The sequence below is a fragment of the Borostomias antarcticus genome (assembly GCF_949987555.1).
Source record: "Borostomias antarcticus genome assembly, chromosome: 25".
Lineage (NCBI taxonomy): Eukaryota > Metazoa > Chordata > Actinopteri > Stomiiformes > Stomiidae > Borostomias > Borostomias antarcticus.
The window spans coordinates 13,180,633-13,195,108 of NC_140258.1; the positions used below are offsets into that span (position 1 = coordinate 13,180,633).

The 14,476-nt window shown below is 47.1% G+C and overlaps 1 protein-coding gene across 2 annotated transcripts; it reads right to left on the reverse strand.

The window, feature by feature from the left end:
• Window positions 1–38: 38 nt before the first annotated feature.
• znf451 (zinc finger protein 451) lies at window positions 39–9,534 on the reverse strand. Of its 2 annotated transcripts, XM_084458514.1 has the most exons (12): window positions 9,468–9,534; window positions 9,269–9,382; window positions 8,765–8,876; window positions 8,244–8,394; window positions 7,822–7,948; window positions 6,743–6,908; window positions 6,142–6,289; window positions 4,320–5,944; window positions 4,082–4,159; window positions 3,901–3,978; window positions 2,462–2,568; window positions 98–174 (listed from the first exon to the last, which is right to left on the reverse strand). In XM_084458514.1, exons 1-11 carry the CDS (start codon window positions 9,468–9,470, stop codon window positions 2,462–2,464), a joined length of 2,709 nt encoding a protein of 902 aa, XP_084314640.1. In that variant the 5' UTR covers window positions 9,471–9,534; the 3' UTR covers window positions 98–174. The 2 variants fall into 2 exon arrangements, with proteins under 2 accessions (XP_084314641.1, XP_084314640.1); XM_084458515.1 differs by lacking the exon at window positions 2,462–2,568 and having other exon boundaries at window positions 39–174.
• Window positions 9,535–14,476: the final 4,942 nt, after the last annotated feature.

Consider the following 14,476-nt stretch of genomic DNA (forward strand, 5'->3'; position numbering starts at 1 on the left):
AAACTGAACAGAAGATGCAGACGTTGTATTCTGTAGCTCCTCAACTCATGTTACACAAAAATATGGACAAACAAATATAAACAAAACTAAAGAACAGGTAGAGAAACTGAGAGGTTCCCTGAAAGTGTCTGGATCAGAAGTCCAGAAGGCTTCTTTGGAGGACGTCCTCCATCTCTGTGAAGATAAAAAAGGAAGGTGTTCAGTACCATTGCAAGAAACGCACAATGGACAATCTACACTATATATACAAAAGTATTGGTACACACGTCTTCATCATTGAATTCAGGTGTTTCATTCAGTCCCATTACCACAGGTGTATAAAATCAAGCACCTAGCCTGTGAAAGAATGGGTCGTTCTAAAGAGCTGATTTCCAGCGTGGTACTGTAATAGGATGCCACCGTTGCAATCCATTCATGAAATTTCTTCCCTCCTATGTTTCACAATAAACTAAGTGGTATTATTGCAAAGTAATTGGAAGCATTTAGGAACCACAGCAACTCAGCCGGGAAGTGTCAGACCATGTAAAGTTAGAGTGTAAAGTTAGAGTGGGATCACCGTGTGCTGATCGAGGCTCAGAGTGTAAAAACCACCAACGCTCTGCTGACTCAGTAACTGGAAAGTTCCAAACCTCCTCTGACTTTAACATCAGCACAAACGCTGAGCGCTGGCAGCTTAATGACGTGTGTTTCCATGGCTGAACAGCTGCATGCAAGCCTTACATAACCAGGCGCTGGAAGCTGCTAGAGCTGCAGAGGGCAGAGCAACTCCATATTAATACCTATGCATTTAGAATGGGATGTCATGAAATCTGTAGGTGTATTCTGTAGGTGGCCCTATACTTTAGTCTATATAGTGTAGATTATATCACTGTGTGTGTCAGATATTTTGTATCAACTGTAAATATGTATCTGATAGTTACTTTGTTGTCTTTGATGCGACAACAGTGCAAATTCCCCCGGGATCAATAAGTACACTACTGCTACTACTACAAACTACTACTGTTATGAAGGCTCAGACATTAGTATAATTTCTGTAGGCTTAGAGTCATTAAATTTAGCTTAGTAGATGAATTAGTGTACCAGTCCCTCTCAAGCATGACGACCCAAGCTTATTTATTCATGACGACCCACCCAAGCTTATTTATTCGTATCTGGGGGATGAACCTGTCCAGAACCAGCTTGATGGGACGACTAGAACACCAGAATGTTCTGTCAGATGGCAGCTGATATGCACAACTTGGGCTACGAGAGGACCACCGTTCAGCGCTGGGAGAAAGTGAAGGCATTAAAGTGTGACAATAAAAATGTATTTTTATGAATGTGACACGATCCTCTTTCCATGTCTGACAGGCACGCTTTTTTAAAATGATAAGTTCTATGTTTAAATGCTTAACTTATGTTGAGAATATGCAGTGAGAAATAGTCGCTCCAACCCTAGGGTGAGTCATCACAGTACACACAATTTTATTACATACAACATTTAAAATGGATTACATTATTTGGAGTTATTACACTATTGGTAGTTAGTATTACATTATTAGTTGCTACAGGGCTATAAAAAGCTAAGATATTGTTAGAGGGTGAGTTATTTCCACATGATTTGAACATTTCTCGAGGGATCCGAGCTGTTTTGGCGGCACAAGGGGGACCTACACAATATTAGGCAGGTGGTTTTAATGTTGTGGCTGATCAATGTACACACAGCCCTGTAAAGTACCACTGAGCAGGTTCAGTTCACTACAGCATGACCACACAAAGGCAAAACTCACCAAAGTATCAAAGTCCAAAGCTTGCTATGGGTGTCCAGCCTTGTGAGATCCTGATCTCACAAGTTCACATTCTGTTTCTGTAACAAACCATCTAGCGCGTCAGGTTAATGGGTATGACTTCACCTAGCGTGGAGGTCTTTTGCATCCTCAACGACAAACACGATTTTACAACAATTTATAATCAGTCCACTGTAAAGAATAAAGAATAAACAAGTTCTGTTATCTGGATGCGTCTTTTACAAGTACAGCACCTGCATGGCCACCTGCTACCAGATCTACCTCACAATGTCCACTACAGTAGATGGTACTGCGCCAGGCTGTGTGGGGTAGAACAAGATGGCCAATGTGACGCACATGCATACCAAGAAAAACAGAGCTTTGAGAAGGTTTTGGGGGAAAATGTGGACACTGATACTTGAGTGAATTTTGCCTTGTTTTCACATTCACATGAACCTCACAGACTTGGGTTCTTGACAGGGCTGTGTATTATGCAATATCACTGAGCACTGAATCAAGTCTAGCTAGTCACAGGTATTCAGCCCAGCTAATATTCACCTCTTTATTCTGTCTGATCTGAGCAAAAACAGCAACAGTTCAGAATTTTCTTGTCTAGCAAAAAAGTGAACTAGTGATATGAGAAGGTTGCATATGATGGATATAAACCTATCAGCCACAACATTCAGACCACCTACCTAATATTGAGTAGGTTCCCCTCGTGCTGCCAGAACGGCTCTGACCCGTCGGGGCTTGGACTCCACCTCTGAAGGTGTCCGCTGGTATATTTGGATTTCCAGGCGTTCTGCAGGTTTCAACAAGTTACAATTGAAACTTAAGACCCTTTTAAAACCATTATGAATGCAATTTAAGACCTATTTCACATCCTTACTGGCAAAAAAAGTATGATGGATAAATGTGTGTGTGTGTGTGTGTAGGCTACATTAATCTGAGCTCTTTTCCCTTTTCCACAATCTCCTCCTCAATGTTCTTGAGCTCAGCTAACTTGTCCTCGCAGCGCCTCCTTAGAGCACCAGACTGTTCTGAGTTGGGCCCTCCTCCCCCTCAGCCTCCTCAGAGCACCAGACTCTTCTGGGTTGGGCCGTCCTCCTCGCAGCGCCTCCTCAGAGCACCAGACTGTTCTGAGTTGGGCCGTCCTCCCCCTCAGCCTCCTCAGAGCACCAGACTGTTCTGAGTTGGGCCGTCCTCCCCCTCAGCCTCCTCAGAGCACCAGACTGTTCTGGGTTGGGCCGTCCTCCTCGTCCTCAGCCTCCTCAGAGCACCAGACTGTTCTGGGTTGGGCCGTCCTCCCCCTCAGCCTCCTCAGAGCACCAGACTGTTCTGAGTTGGGCCGTCCTCCCCCTCAGCCTCCTCAGGAAACCTGTCTGCGTCTCTGGCCAGACTTTCAGAAACCTCTTGGATGCGTTTCCTTTTCTTTTCCAGTAACTGCAGGTAATCCTCAGCAGACCTGCTCTTCTGGCCCCTGCTTGCTTCTCTCCTGATGGAGGTGGACACGGTGCCAGGACCTGGCAGCAGTCAGGTGCTCGTTTGTAAGGGGAACCTTGTTAACACCTCTCTCTCTCTCTCTCTCTCTCTCTCTCTCTCTCTCTCTCTCTCTCTCTCTCCAGAGGCCTGTCCACGGAACAAAATGAGCAGCTTCTGGCCAAAAGCCCAAAGCTCCAGACACGGCTTGCTGAGGAAACCACACAAGATGATGTCCAGCCTCTTCTGCATCGGCGGGAAGGAGAGGAACTCCTCCCACCTCTATATATTTATATCTACTGTATATTTGTATCTGATATTTTGTATCTACTGTAAATTTGTATCTGCTTGTGTTAGTTTGTTGTCTTTGATGCGACAATAGTGCAAATTACCCCCAGGGATCAATAGTTATTACCACTGCTACTACTTATTGCATTATTGGTTTTGATTACATTACTTTTTTATGGATTACATTATTGGTAGTTATTACACTATTGGTAGTTTATTACATTAATAGTGGTTGCAGGGCTATAAAATATATTTCAGTATGATTTTAAAAACTCTTGAAGGGTCAGAGCTGTTTTGGCGGCACGAAGGGGACCTACATAATATTAGGCGGGTGGTTTAAATGGCTGATCAGTGTCAGTATACGCACCGATGTCAAACTCGCTTGTCTTCCTTGCTTCCTCTGCACTTAACGCCAAGGCTTGCTTCATCTCCTCATCAGAATCATCTGGAACAAAACGCGGAGACGGAACAGAGATGATCAGCGTCTCCAGAGTCACGTCTGCTTCGTAAGCAGAACCTACAGCAGGTCCACCTCACGGCCCACCCACCTCTATGATCTTCAGCCTCTCCTCTGATCTCCCCAGGCGTCACAGCCCTGGCCTGCTCCACATCCTCCATCTGCTCAACTGACGGATCAAAGAACAGTGAATTATGACAGACATGGTCTAAGAAACGGAAGCATGGCGTGTACTTGGCACATCCTAAAACCAGAGAGAGGGCTTATGATAAAGTTTGGGAACCTGAACAGCTTCCATTGCCAAAAGAACAAAACAAGAATTAACTTGCCATTCAATACTGGTTTAATCTCCACAGCGTTCAGCGTTTTGACAGTAGGGGGCGCTGTCTCTGCCTCCTCCTTTCCACAGCCCGTCTGGTAGCTCTCCTCTCCTTCGCCGTCTGCCCCAGAGCTGCTCGCCCCTGCCCGCCCGGCGCCAGAGCCCTCCTTCCCCCCGAGGTCCGGTCCGGGGGTCTCCCCGCCCGTCCGGGGGCTGTGGCAGGGCGGCAGGGGGCAGTGGCGGGCGTGGTAGTGCTCGTGGAAGCTGGGAACGTCGCCGTAACTCGCCTCGCACTCCTGGCACACCACGTCGAACGTCAGCCCCAGCCCCAGGGCCGCGTGCGCCGAGTGGACGTGGGTTTTGATCTGGGCGTAGGAGGGGTGGCTCACGCCGCAGGGCTCGCACTCGTAGCGGCACTTCCCCTCGCGGCCCAGACGTTTCATACACAGCGTGAAGGTGGCCTTTCTTTCCTGGTGGGACTTTTCTGTTGCCATGCAAGGACATGCGAGGTCTTCGCCGGGCGTAGCGCCGGAGTGGTCCAGCCCGGTCCGGCCCCCGTCCTCGGGCTCCGCCATGCGGTAGTAGTCCTTGCTGTGCAGGTCTCTGTAGTGCTCCTGGAACTCCTCCTCGGTGTCGTAGCTCATGCTGTCGCAGAGCCCGCAGAAGAAGCGCCTCGCTATCTGTCCGGCGTGCTCGCTGGCGCAGTGCCTCCTCAGCGTGGCGTCCTTGAAGAACCTCTGGGGGCAGTGTCCGCAGACGAAGCGCTGGAAGCTGTGGCCCCCCGGGTCCCGGCAGTGGGCGAGCACGGAGGCCTCGGAGTCGAAGATGTCCTCGCACATCCTGCACACCCACCCGGGGCTCCTTCTGGCCGGCGCCGGCCGGGACGCGGGCCGATGCCGACCTCCGGACCCCGACGGAGCGCTCTCCCCGGCGCTGGTGGACGGCTTGGCGTCAGGGACGCCGACAGACCCCTCCTCCGGCACCTCCCTTTCAGAGAAGTAGGCGTGGCCGCTGTGAGCCTCCGCCACGTGCGACAGGATGTCTTCGTGACGCGGCATGTCCACCCCGCACCTCCTGCAGTGGAACAGGAAGTTGGAGAGGTGGGCGCCGCCGTGGAAACGGCTCATGTGGAGGCGGGCGATGGCGGCCTCGCCCATCTGCTTTCCGCAGACGCCGCACTGGTGGAAGATCTGGTTGGCCGCCAGGATGTGGCTGCCGGCGGTCGCCTCCTCCGAGAACCGCAGGCCGCACTCGCAGAACCAGGCCAGGGTGGGCCCTCCTCCTCCTCCTCCTCTCGCTCTCTCCTTCCCGCCCTCCGGAGCGGGGCTCGTCCTCTTGCGCTTCGCCGGGGATCCCTCCGCCTCCCCACTCCTCCTGGCGCCTCCCCGGGTCCCTGTGACGGCCCTCTTGGCGTTTTGGGTTTCCCAGTGGCTGCAGAAGAGCAGCAGAGCCGTGTCCATGCTGCGGACGGCCTCGGGCTGGTGCCGGGTCGTCTCCGCGTGACGCTCCGCCTCCTGCTGGCTGACGAACACCTCGGAGCACGGAGGACACCGGCTGTGCGCCCGCAGGAGCCTCATCACCTCCTCCGGCGTCTGGTCCGCCTCCGCCAAGGCACAGCCCTGTCTGCACTGCACACTAGTGGACAGGAGGGGGCGCTATTAACCGCAGACTGAGGGTAAACAGTGTAGATGGTACCCTGCCGAGCTGAGTGCTTGTGCTATAAGTATGTAGTAAACACTGGCGGTATCTGCACACATGTCAGAACTGTAACAGCATCAGGTCCACTGATAATCAGTCACACACACAAACACACCAAACACACACACACTTACTTGAAGTGTGCCTTCGCCTCCATGTGGGATTTCAGCACCTTCATGCAGATGGAGCATCGGACCCTGAAGGCCACATCCTTACACAGGGAGATCAGGCGGTTCTTTGCATATCGGGGGATGGGAATGGGCATGACTCTTCTTTTAGTATCTTTAATGAATGGGAGAACATTAGAAAACAGAGAAGCAGTTACATAAATATGTTACCACTAAACAGTATGGTACAATGACAGGACCAGCTGGGTGTCATCAGCATAGCAGTGATAGGAGGAGCCATGCGAGTGAATGAACCCAGAGATGTAGTGTAGAGGGAAAACAGGAGAGGACCCAGGACTGACCCTTGTTCTGTTCTGTACATGCAAGTCATTATGGGAAATAATTCTTCAATTCTACTAACAGTCTACTCTGCTCAGAAATCATGCATCCCAAAACACAAATATCTTGAATGATGACCAAAATGATTTGTAGTGTTAGTATAAGGACCATAAAAATATCTGTAGGTCAGTAGTAATGGAGACTCACGAGTCACGACCACTGCACAGTGTACAAACTGGGTTTTGAAGGATATGTTTTGCCTCCATCAACTAATTTTTGAGGGTCTTACCATCACCACCGAGGCTGATGGACTCTGTGAAGTGGTTCTGGGCGGCCATGTGCTGGAGACACTCGTCCCTGATGGAGAAGAGGAGGTAGCAGGAGGGGCAGGCGAAGCACACGATCACCTGGCAAGACTGAGTCAGGGCGTGGCCCTCGGGACTGGATGAGGACACCTGGACGATCACACAGACCTCGGGTCAGTTCTCCTCCTCAATTAAATGACTCGTCCGTGAAATATGATTGGGCATTTCCAGTACCAGGTTGTTGGGTGCTTGATGCGGTCAACTTTTGAATGGGTATCCTATCATTTCATTGGGTTGATGATTTAAAAGACATTTTAAATTGGACCAAGAAGTTGTGTCCTTACCCGAGTCTTACTTAATGACAAGCCATATTAAGCTCACACGCCTCACTATGAGCCGGTCAGGTGTGGATCGAACCCTCGGCCTCCCACATCGTAACCCAAACATCGAACTGCAAGACCAAAGAGGAATTGTCCCAGGTCCGGGCCAGGGGCGATGCACACTATAAGGCAGGGCTTCTCTGCTACACAGGCGTCCCAGTAGCACTTTATGACATCAGAGACAAACTATGGAGGCACTATCATTTTAGTTGTGGCCATCTGTGTGAGCTATCAAATATGATTTTAGGGCTTTTCTAGAGCAGAGCTAAATGCTGCCCTTTGCTGTTCTTTTGTCTTGATAGACATCAATATCTGTTGACTGAATCTTCATATAATACGAGCAGCACTATAATATAATAATACATTTCTCCTGTTTCTCCTGTTTTCACAGTAATTGTGTGCTTGGGATGTTTCCCCTACCATTACGGGACCCCCTAGGTTACTATATTAAATGGGTTACTATATTTAATGGGTTACTGCAGTCAAATGGTGGAAATGTCATTGAAAATTCTATCATAATCAAATCGAAAATCAAATCTGCGATAATCGATTTGAAATCAAATCGCGACCCCAAGAATCAAAATCGAATCATGAGATCACTACTGATTCCCACCCCTAATGAACAGCACAACGACATAGGTGCAACCTAAAATTCACCACTGTTGGTCAGGAGTACAGCTCACCTTCGACTGCAGGTGTTCCTTCCAGGTGTCCTGGGTGGGGAGGTTCAGGCCACAGGCCACACAGGCAAACAGCTCGGAGGGACTGCCCCTCAGGGTGATCGTGGGGTCGCAGGGGGAGTGGTCAAACCTGGATCCAGCACACACACACTTACTGACGATCACTCAGTCCCTGTTGAAATTGTGCTACCATTTTGGAATACAGCACTGTATATTATGAACAATGCTATCAACAATTATAGCATAGTGCTTCATTAAATGCATTGTATTACGCTGGTCTTGTTACCAGAAATGCCAATTCTAGTCATGACAGCACTATGTCACTTGTTACCCTGTTATCAGCTACTTCTAAGATAATTAGGTTATAGAACAAAGAGCAAGTTGATAGTTCACAAATACCACACAGGTTTTATTTGAAGTATCACCTTTTCAGGTGTCCCTCTAGGAGAGCCACGTTGTCGTACACGCGCCTGCAGTTGATGACGGGGCAGGTGTGTGTGGCGGAGCTGCTGGTGGGGAAGGGCTCAGATCTGCGCCTCCATCCCGTCCCAGTGTTCAGCACACCTGGTTTCACACCTGAGGAGTAACGCTATTATCAGCAGTGATTACTATCGCAAGTCGGCCAATTAATCGGGCAAATTAAACAACCGACATGATATCAGCATTACATGTATATATTGGCCATCGGCCGCCTGCTTTCTAAATATCGGCCAGTCGACCACCACAAGACTTTACTTTCCTGAATTTACTTGTTGACAAACAATATAAATAACACCTGTTGACAAAGCTGTCACTCAGATAGACATACAGAGATGATGCCTAAGCTATATCTTGAGTCACTTGAGTGGAGATCGCTTCATTGACATTTTTTAGATTAGACTTAGATTCAGAACCAAAATGAAGTTTTAGCCCGAACAAGCCCATACAATAATCTAGACAGTAGTACCTGGCATCTTTAACCACATGTCCACACAGCGCTTGGCATCGTAGCGGTCTCCCAGGCCTGGGCTAACGGCCAGCTCCCTCTGGCCATGAGCTTTCTGGGACAGCTGTCTCTCCTGAAATAAAAGACCGTATGAACAGTATTAACATTCACGTTCATTGATGTCAGTTTGTTTTGAAAACCAAAGGTTGAGAGAAACGCTGAGAAATGCTTCCATGTGTTACCACCTGGGATTTCAATGAATTTATAAACGTATATTGTATAAACCCGGATTACCTAACCGAACACAGAACAGGTAGAGTAGCGAATGAAAGAGACAATGGAGTAAACAGCTAAACTAAGCACAGGGGGGTGGTTGAGATGGGAGCACAAGATTGTTCTTGTAACGTAGAGAGACAATAAGGTTGTTGTTTTTAGTTGTTCTTGTAACGTAGAGAGACAATAAGGTTGTTGTATTATATCGTGAGGATGAGCCCAAATGAAGGACCAGGGAGAAGTCCTCCTCACCTTGAAGGCTCTGCATTTCTCCGCTCGCTCCCTCTTCTCCACGGCCACCTGCTGGGCCAGCCTGTCCAGAGTTGAGGCCACGTGTGCTTTCTGACGGTCAATCTCATCTTCAATCTTCACAGTGGGGGAATAAAACAAACAAACTCAGTTGTGAAAGTCCTGTTTGGTGCGGTGGGTGGCTAATTGAAGTCACACTCACCATGTCTGCAGTAGGCAAACCTCCGTCAGCTTCACCGTCACTCAATAAATCAATACATTCCAACACAGGTCTGATAGGAGCTTCCTGAAATCAGATGAAACAAGTGGAAACTGTTTTCACTGCAGAATTTGGAGACATTAACACAATTTTCATAATTTTGACTCTGTACATCACCACAATGACAACACTGATGTCTATGGGTTCCAGACTTCAGGCTGTCATTGACTGCAAAGGATTTGCAACTAAATATTAAAAATGACAATTTGATTTATAATTGTTAGTTTGTCCAATTACGTTTGGTCCCTTAAAAAGGGGGGGATCACATATAACATTTGTTGTAATTCCTACACCGTTCACATGATCTGGATGTAAATACTCTCAAATTAAAGCTGAAAGTCTTCACTTAAAGCACATATGTTTCATTTCAAATCCATTGTGGTGATGTACAGGGCCAAAATAATGAAAATTGTGTTCATGTCCAAATATTTATGGACTCAACTGTAATGTAGTAACTGTAGTGTAATATCCAAACATACACTAGAAGGCTTCAAAAAAAATAAAAAAATAAAGTCTGACACCCTCTCATATCTAGACGTGGAGCTTTTAGTCACACACTATACCATTTTGCAAAGACTGGGATCATGCAGGTAATTTGCATTAAGACTAAACTTCATATAATATTAAACATATTTGATTTTACTGGAACTTCAAGAGAAATAAACTGATTTAAGCCCCAGATGCCACCTCAAACGGGGGGGCGCAATCAGACAGATGCCACCTCAAACGGGGAGCGCAATCAGACTCTAGCAAAACTCATGACTTTATTAAGAAATTGGAAAGTGCATTTATTTAAATATACAAAACTAAAACCCTCTAGATTCACTGAAACTACGATGGTTAACATAAAAAGGTGACTGTAGCCAAAAGGTGACAAGTTTGCAGGTCTGAAGGTTAGGCTGGAATCATTACCATTCGGGGACAGGGGGAAAAACACAGTATTTCTTTAAACCAATCACAATCATCTTTGATGGAGTGGCTGCTAGGTTGTTGTTTCCTGTGGTCTGGATTAGACGACCACATGAATTGGCGCCACTGATTGGGGTTTGGGCAGTAATCCAACAAATTACAAGACTCATCCCCAAAACCTACATCTCTGAGTCAGACGGTGATAGACAGATGGTTCAACCAATCACCTGCTGAGTAGTTTTGAAAGTGCCTGCCCTTTTCCAAACAGTTTCCAACGAAGCCTTCCCAGGTGGTTGTGTGAAACAAACCCTCGCATCTGCATACGAGGTGTAATAAGTTTGAGAACCAAGTCCTGCACTAGTTTATGTGGTCATCGCTGTTCCTCCAGAGAAATAGTCTACGATCACCATTTTAAATTCCATAGCAACAACATGTTAGTTTTAAGAACTGCTTTTCTTCATGGAGCTCTAAAAGACACGGAAATAGTATCCATCCCATAATGATCACAACTCAAATCACAAATCACTCACTGACACAAACTCCACTTCGTCCTCCTCGTCTGCCTCGACCGGAGAGGACATGTCCAGGCTCGATCTGAGAAGACAGACAAACCTATCGATCAACATGAGTTGCACTCCACTTGAACTAGAGAAAACAAGATTGTTTTTCTGCACAGAAGTAGGCAGCACAAACAAGCAAGCTTAGGGGTACTCGCTACTAGCATACTAAACTACAACTGACTAGCACTAGCGCTCTGGACAGATGTAGCCTTCACAGCAGCTAGGATACAAAGTAACCGTTCATAAGAAACAAAGTAACGCAGTTCAGTGTATATGACTCGTAAAGGCAGACCGATATTTATCTATTTTACCAGGGTAGCTGGCTGCTCGCTAGCACGGCAGTCAGGAACAATCACAAGACGAATGTCAGAATAAGCAGCAGGTCCACTGCAGAATGCGCTCAAGGCGCGCAAGAGCATTCTGGGATATGTAGTTTTAAACTACATATCCCAGAATACTCTTACTAGTTTTGTAGAAGCAGCTGACGCCTATAATAGACGTCTGCCCCTAATAAACATAAGATAGATAAAAGATAGATACTTTATCTATTTATAATCACTGTGGGGGAATATGTATATGCAATATACATATGCATAAGTATAGGGTACATTCATACATACATACATACATACATACATACATACATACATACATACATACATACATACATACATACATACATACATACATGCATGCATACTACTACTAATAATAATATAATGCATACTCCATAAGGTCAAATGGGCACAATTTAACATGGCCGCCACTCGTCCATGTCAACGCATAAACAGGAAGTGAGGTCTCGTAAACAGGAAGTCTCATGTCTTAACGCATCATCCCTTTGACATTCTACTTAATATGCATACACCATGAGGGTGAATGGACACATTAAGAGCAAATTAAGGCACAAATGAATACGGACGCCACTTAACGTCATTGCAACGCTGCGTAAACAGGAAGTGAGGTCTCATTGCTTAAGGCATCATCCTTTTCACATTTGACTTAAGAGTCAGCGGGCACAAATTAACATGGCCGCCACTCATTGTCAACGCAACGCCATGTAAACAGAAAGTGAAGTCTAATTGCTTAATGCATCATCCGACTGACATTCTACTTAATATGCATGCTCCCTAATAGTCAGCCCGAACAAATTAACATGGCCCCCACTCAACATCAACACAATGCCACGTAAACAGGAAATTAGGTCTCATTGCTTAATAAATTCATCCCTATGACATTCTACTTAATATGCACAGTCCATGGTAAAATGATAATGGAAGGCCTAAATGGACTGCACCTACGTAGGGCTTTTATCCAAAGCGCTTTGCAATGGCCTCTCATTCACCCATTCACACACACACATAGGGGAGATGTACTTTTTGTATTTCTCTCAGTTACTCAGAGACTATTTGGACCAGACCAACCTTTTTTTTCTTTTCTTTTTTATATATTAAACTTAAATATGTCTGCTAATTACCCATACCATTTAAAGATGATTAAATATAACATATCATTGACAATATTTATCTGAATGAAGGAAGTCAGATGTTGCAACTGTCCCCTGTCTCAGCCTGAAGGCTGCAGAGCTACAGAGGAGTCAGTATCAGACCGTTTTAACCAGGACTCAGACAGTACCAGAGGAGTCAGTATCAGACTGTTTAAACCAGGACTCAGACGGTACCAGGACATCTGGGTCATCCTGAGAGACTAACATTTTCACATGATCTAATTAATGTTGCTGAAGGAGACTTCTTATGTTTAGATGAATCAGCCCAAGACCTCTCCTTATCTTAAAGGCAGTTGGTTTGTTTAGACAAGCCGGGGTGAGCCTGGGATGACAGGGCCCTGGGTCAAGGGGCATAGGTGTCTCACAGGGTTATTCACCAGAGGCCTAGGTCTAGTAGATCAGCCCAATTTGAGAGGCGGACAGGGATTCTAACCGTGATTCTAGTGGGTATGTGCTGAGGACTCGCTGTCACATGGAGGGGTAAACAGTGATCAGAAAGCCCTGAGTAGCCCGATCCGTAGGAACAGGAGGTCTATATTCATGGAGTAAACAGTCGTTAAAAGGGATCGGACTTACCCCACATCAGACCCTGCAGGACATCAGGGCCAGGTCCAGACTCACTGACAGAACCCCAGACCCTGCAGGACATCAGGTCCAGGTCCAGACTCACTGACAGAACACCAGAACCTGCAGGACATCAGGGCCAGACTCACTAACAGAACCCCAGACCCTGCAGGACATCAGGTCCAGACTCACTGACAGAACATCAGACCCTGCAGGACATCAGGGCCATAAAATGCATCAGTAGATGTCCAGTGTGTTCTCTGTCTTCTTGGTTGGGGGAAGGGTTTAACTGAGCATGTGCAATATGAGTGTCATCACTCTAGCATGTTTCTGATTGGAGGAACCCGTCCCTTGTTGCAACTGTCCCCAGTCTCCCCTACCAATGGTGGCAGCTGCCATGCAAGGTGCTAGCCTACTCATTGGGAGACCTTTGGGGTTCAGTGTCTGGCCCAAGGACACTTGGACATGTAGACAGGAGGAGCTGAGATTCGAACTGCGGCTCCGATCATTGGACGGCCCACTCTACCGCCAGAGCCACAGCCCATAATGTCAATAAACACAATTTAACGGCCACCTATATCAATATAAGCACAATGAGTGAGTCTACACCGTCACTTGATGCTACCTGCTGACTGACTCAATCAAATATGTGTAGCCTACATGTCCAGATAAGCCTTACGTCACCACTACCTAAAGTGCACAGGACAGGCAATGACATGTGTCCAGAACTATCAAAAGAACGGCTGTATGTACGCCCATCAGCATAAGCCTGGCTGGACCTGGTTTCTTTCATGTAGGCTCCATTAGACGTTGTTGAGTTGATCACATGAGGACATGCAGGCTGTCAACTTCATTGTGTCTCCCTTTCCACAGGGACCTGCGGGTCTAGGCAACAGAGGTTCCCAACATGACAAATTCAGACAAGTTCAGCTGGCTTCACAACAGTGGCCAATAGCATAACCTCTCCGCTATATAACGTGGCTGCACGCTTATGCCTGCTGGACAGATCCTCCCCAGGCTGGACAGATCCTACCCAGGCTGGACAGATCCTACCCAGGCTGGACAGATCCTCCCCAGGCTGGACAGATCCTACCCAGGCTGGACAGATCCTACCCAGGCAGACAAGCCTCGTCTGCAGCATCTTGGCTGTGCTGAGCTCAAATGCAGTAGCTGACTCCCTCCGCATGATCCGTTAAAAGGGCTGTATCCGCTGAGTCATGGGTTGTTGTTGCCTTATTGAAACCCATAGAGCTCAAGGGTAGGCTAGGCTACGTATGTTTAGGTCTACGATTAGATGGTCTCAAACCTATATGTCTTATAATGATTAATCATAGTTACGCTTTCAGCATTTAGGGCAGGAACTGAGCCGACTGTCAGTGAGCAGGAGGCGCTGCCCTACATCGCGTTATAGG

Coding starts and splice junctions, on each gene's coding strand:
- znf451 (XM_084458514.1), bottom strand. Junction 8,395..8,764: donor CATGTGGTTAAAGATGCCAG/GTACTACTGTCT, acceptor GTTACTCCTCAG/GTGTGAAACCAGGTGTGCTG. Junction 5,945..6,141: donor GAGGCGAAGGCACACTTCAA/GTAAGTGTGTGT, acceptor CCTGTCCACTAG/TGTGCAGTGCAGACAGGGCT.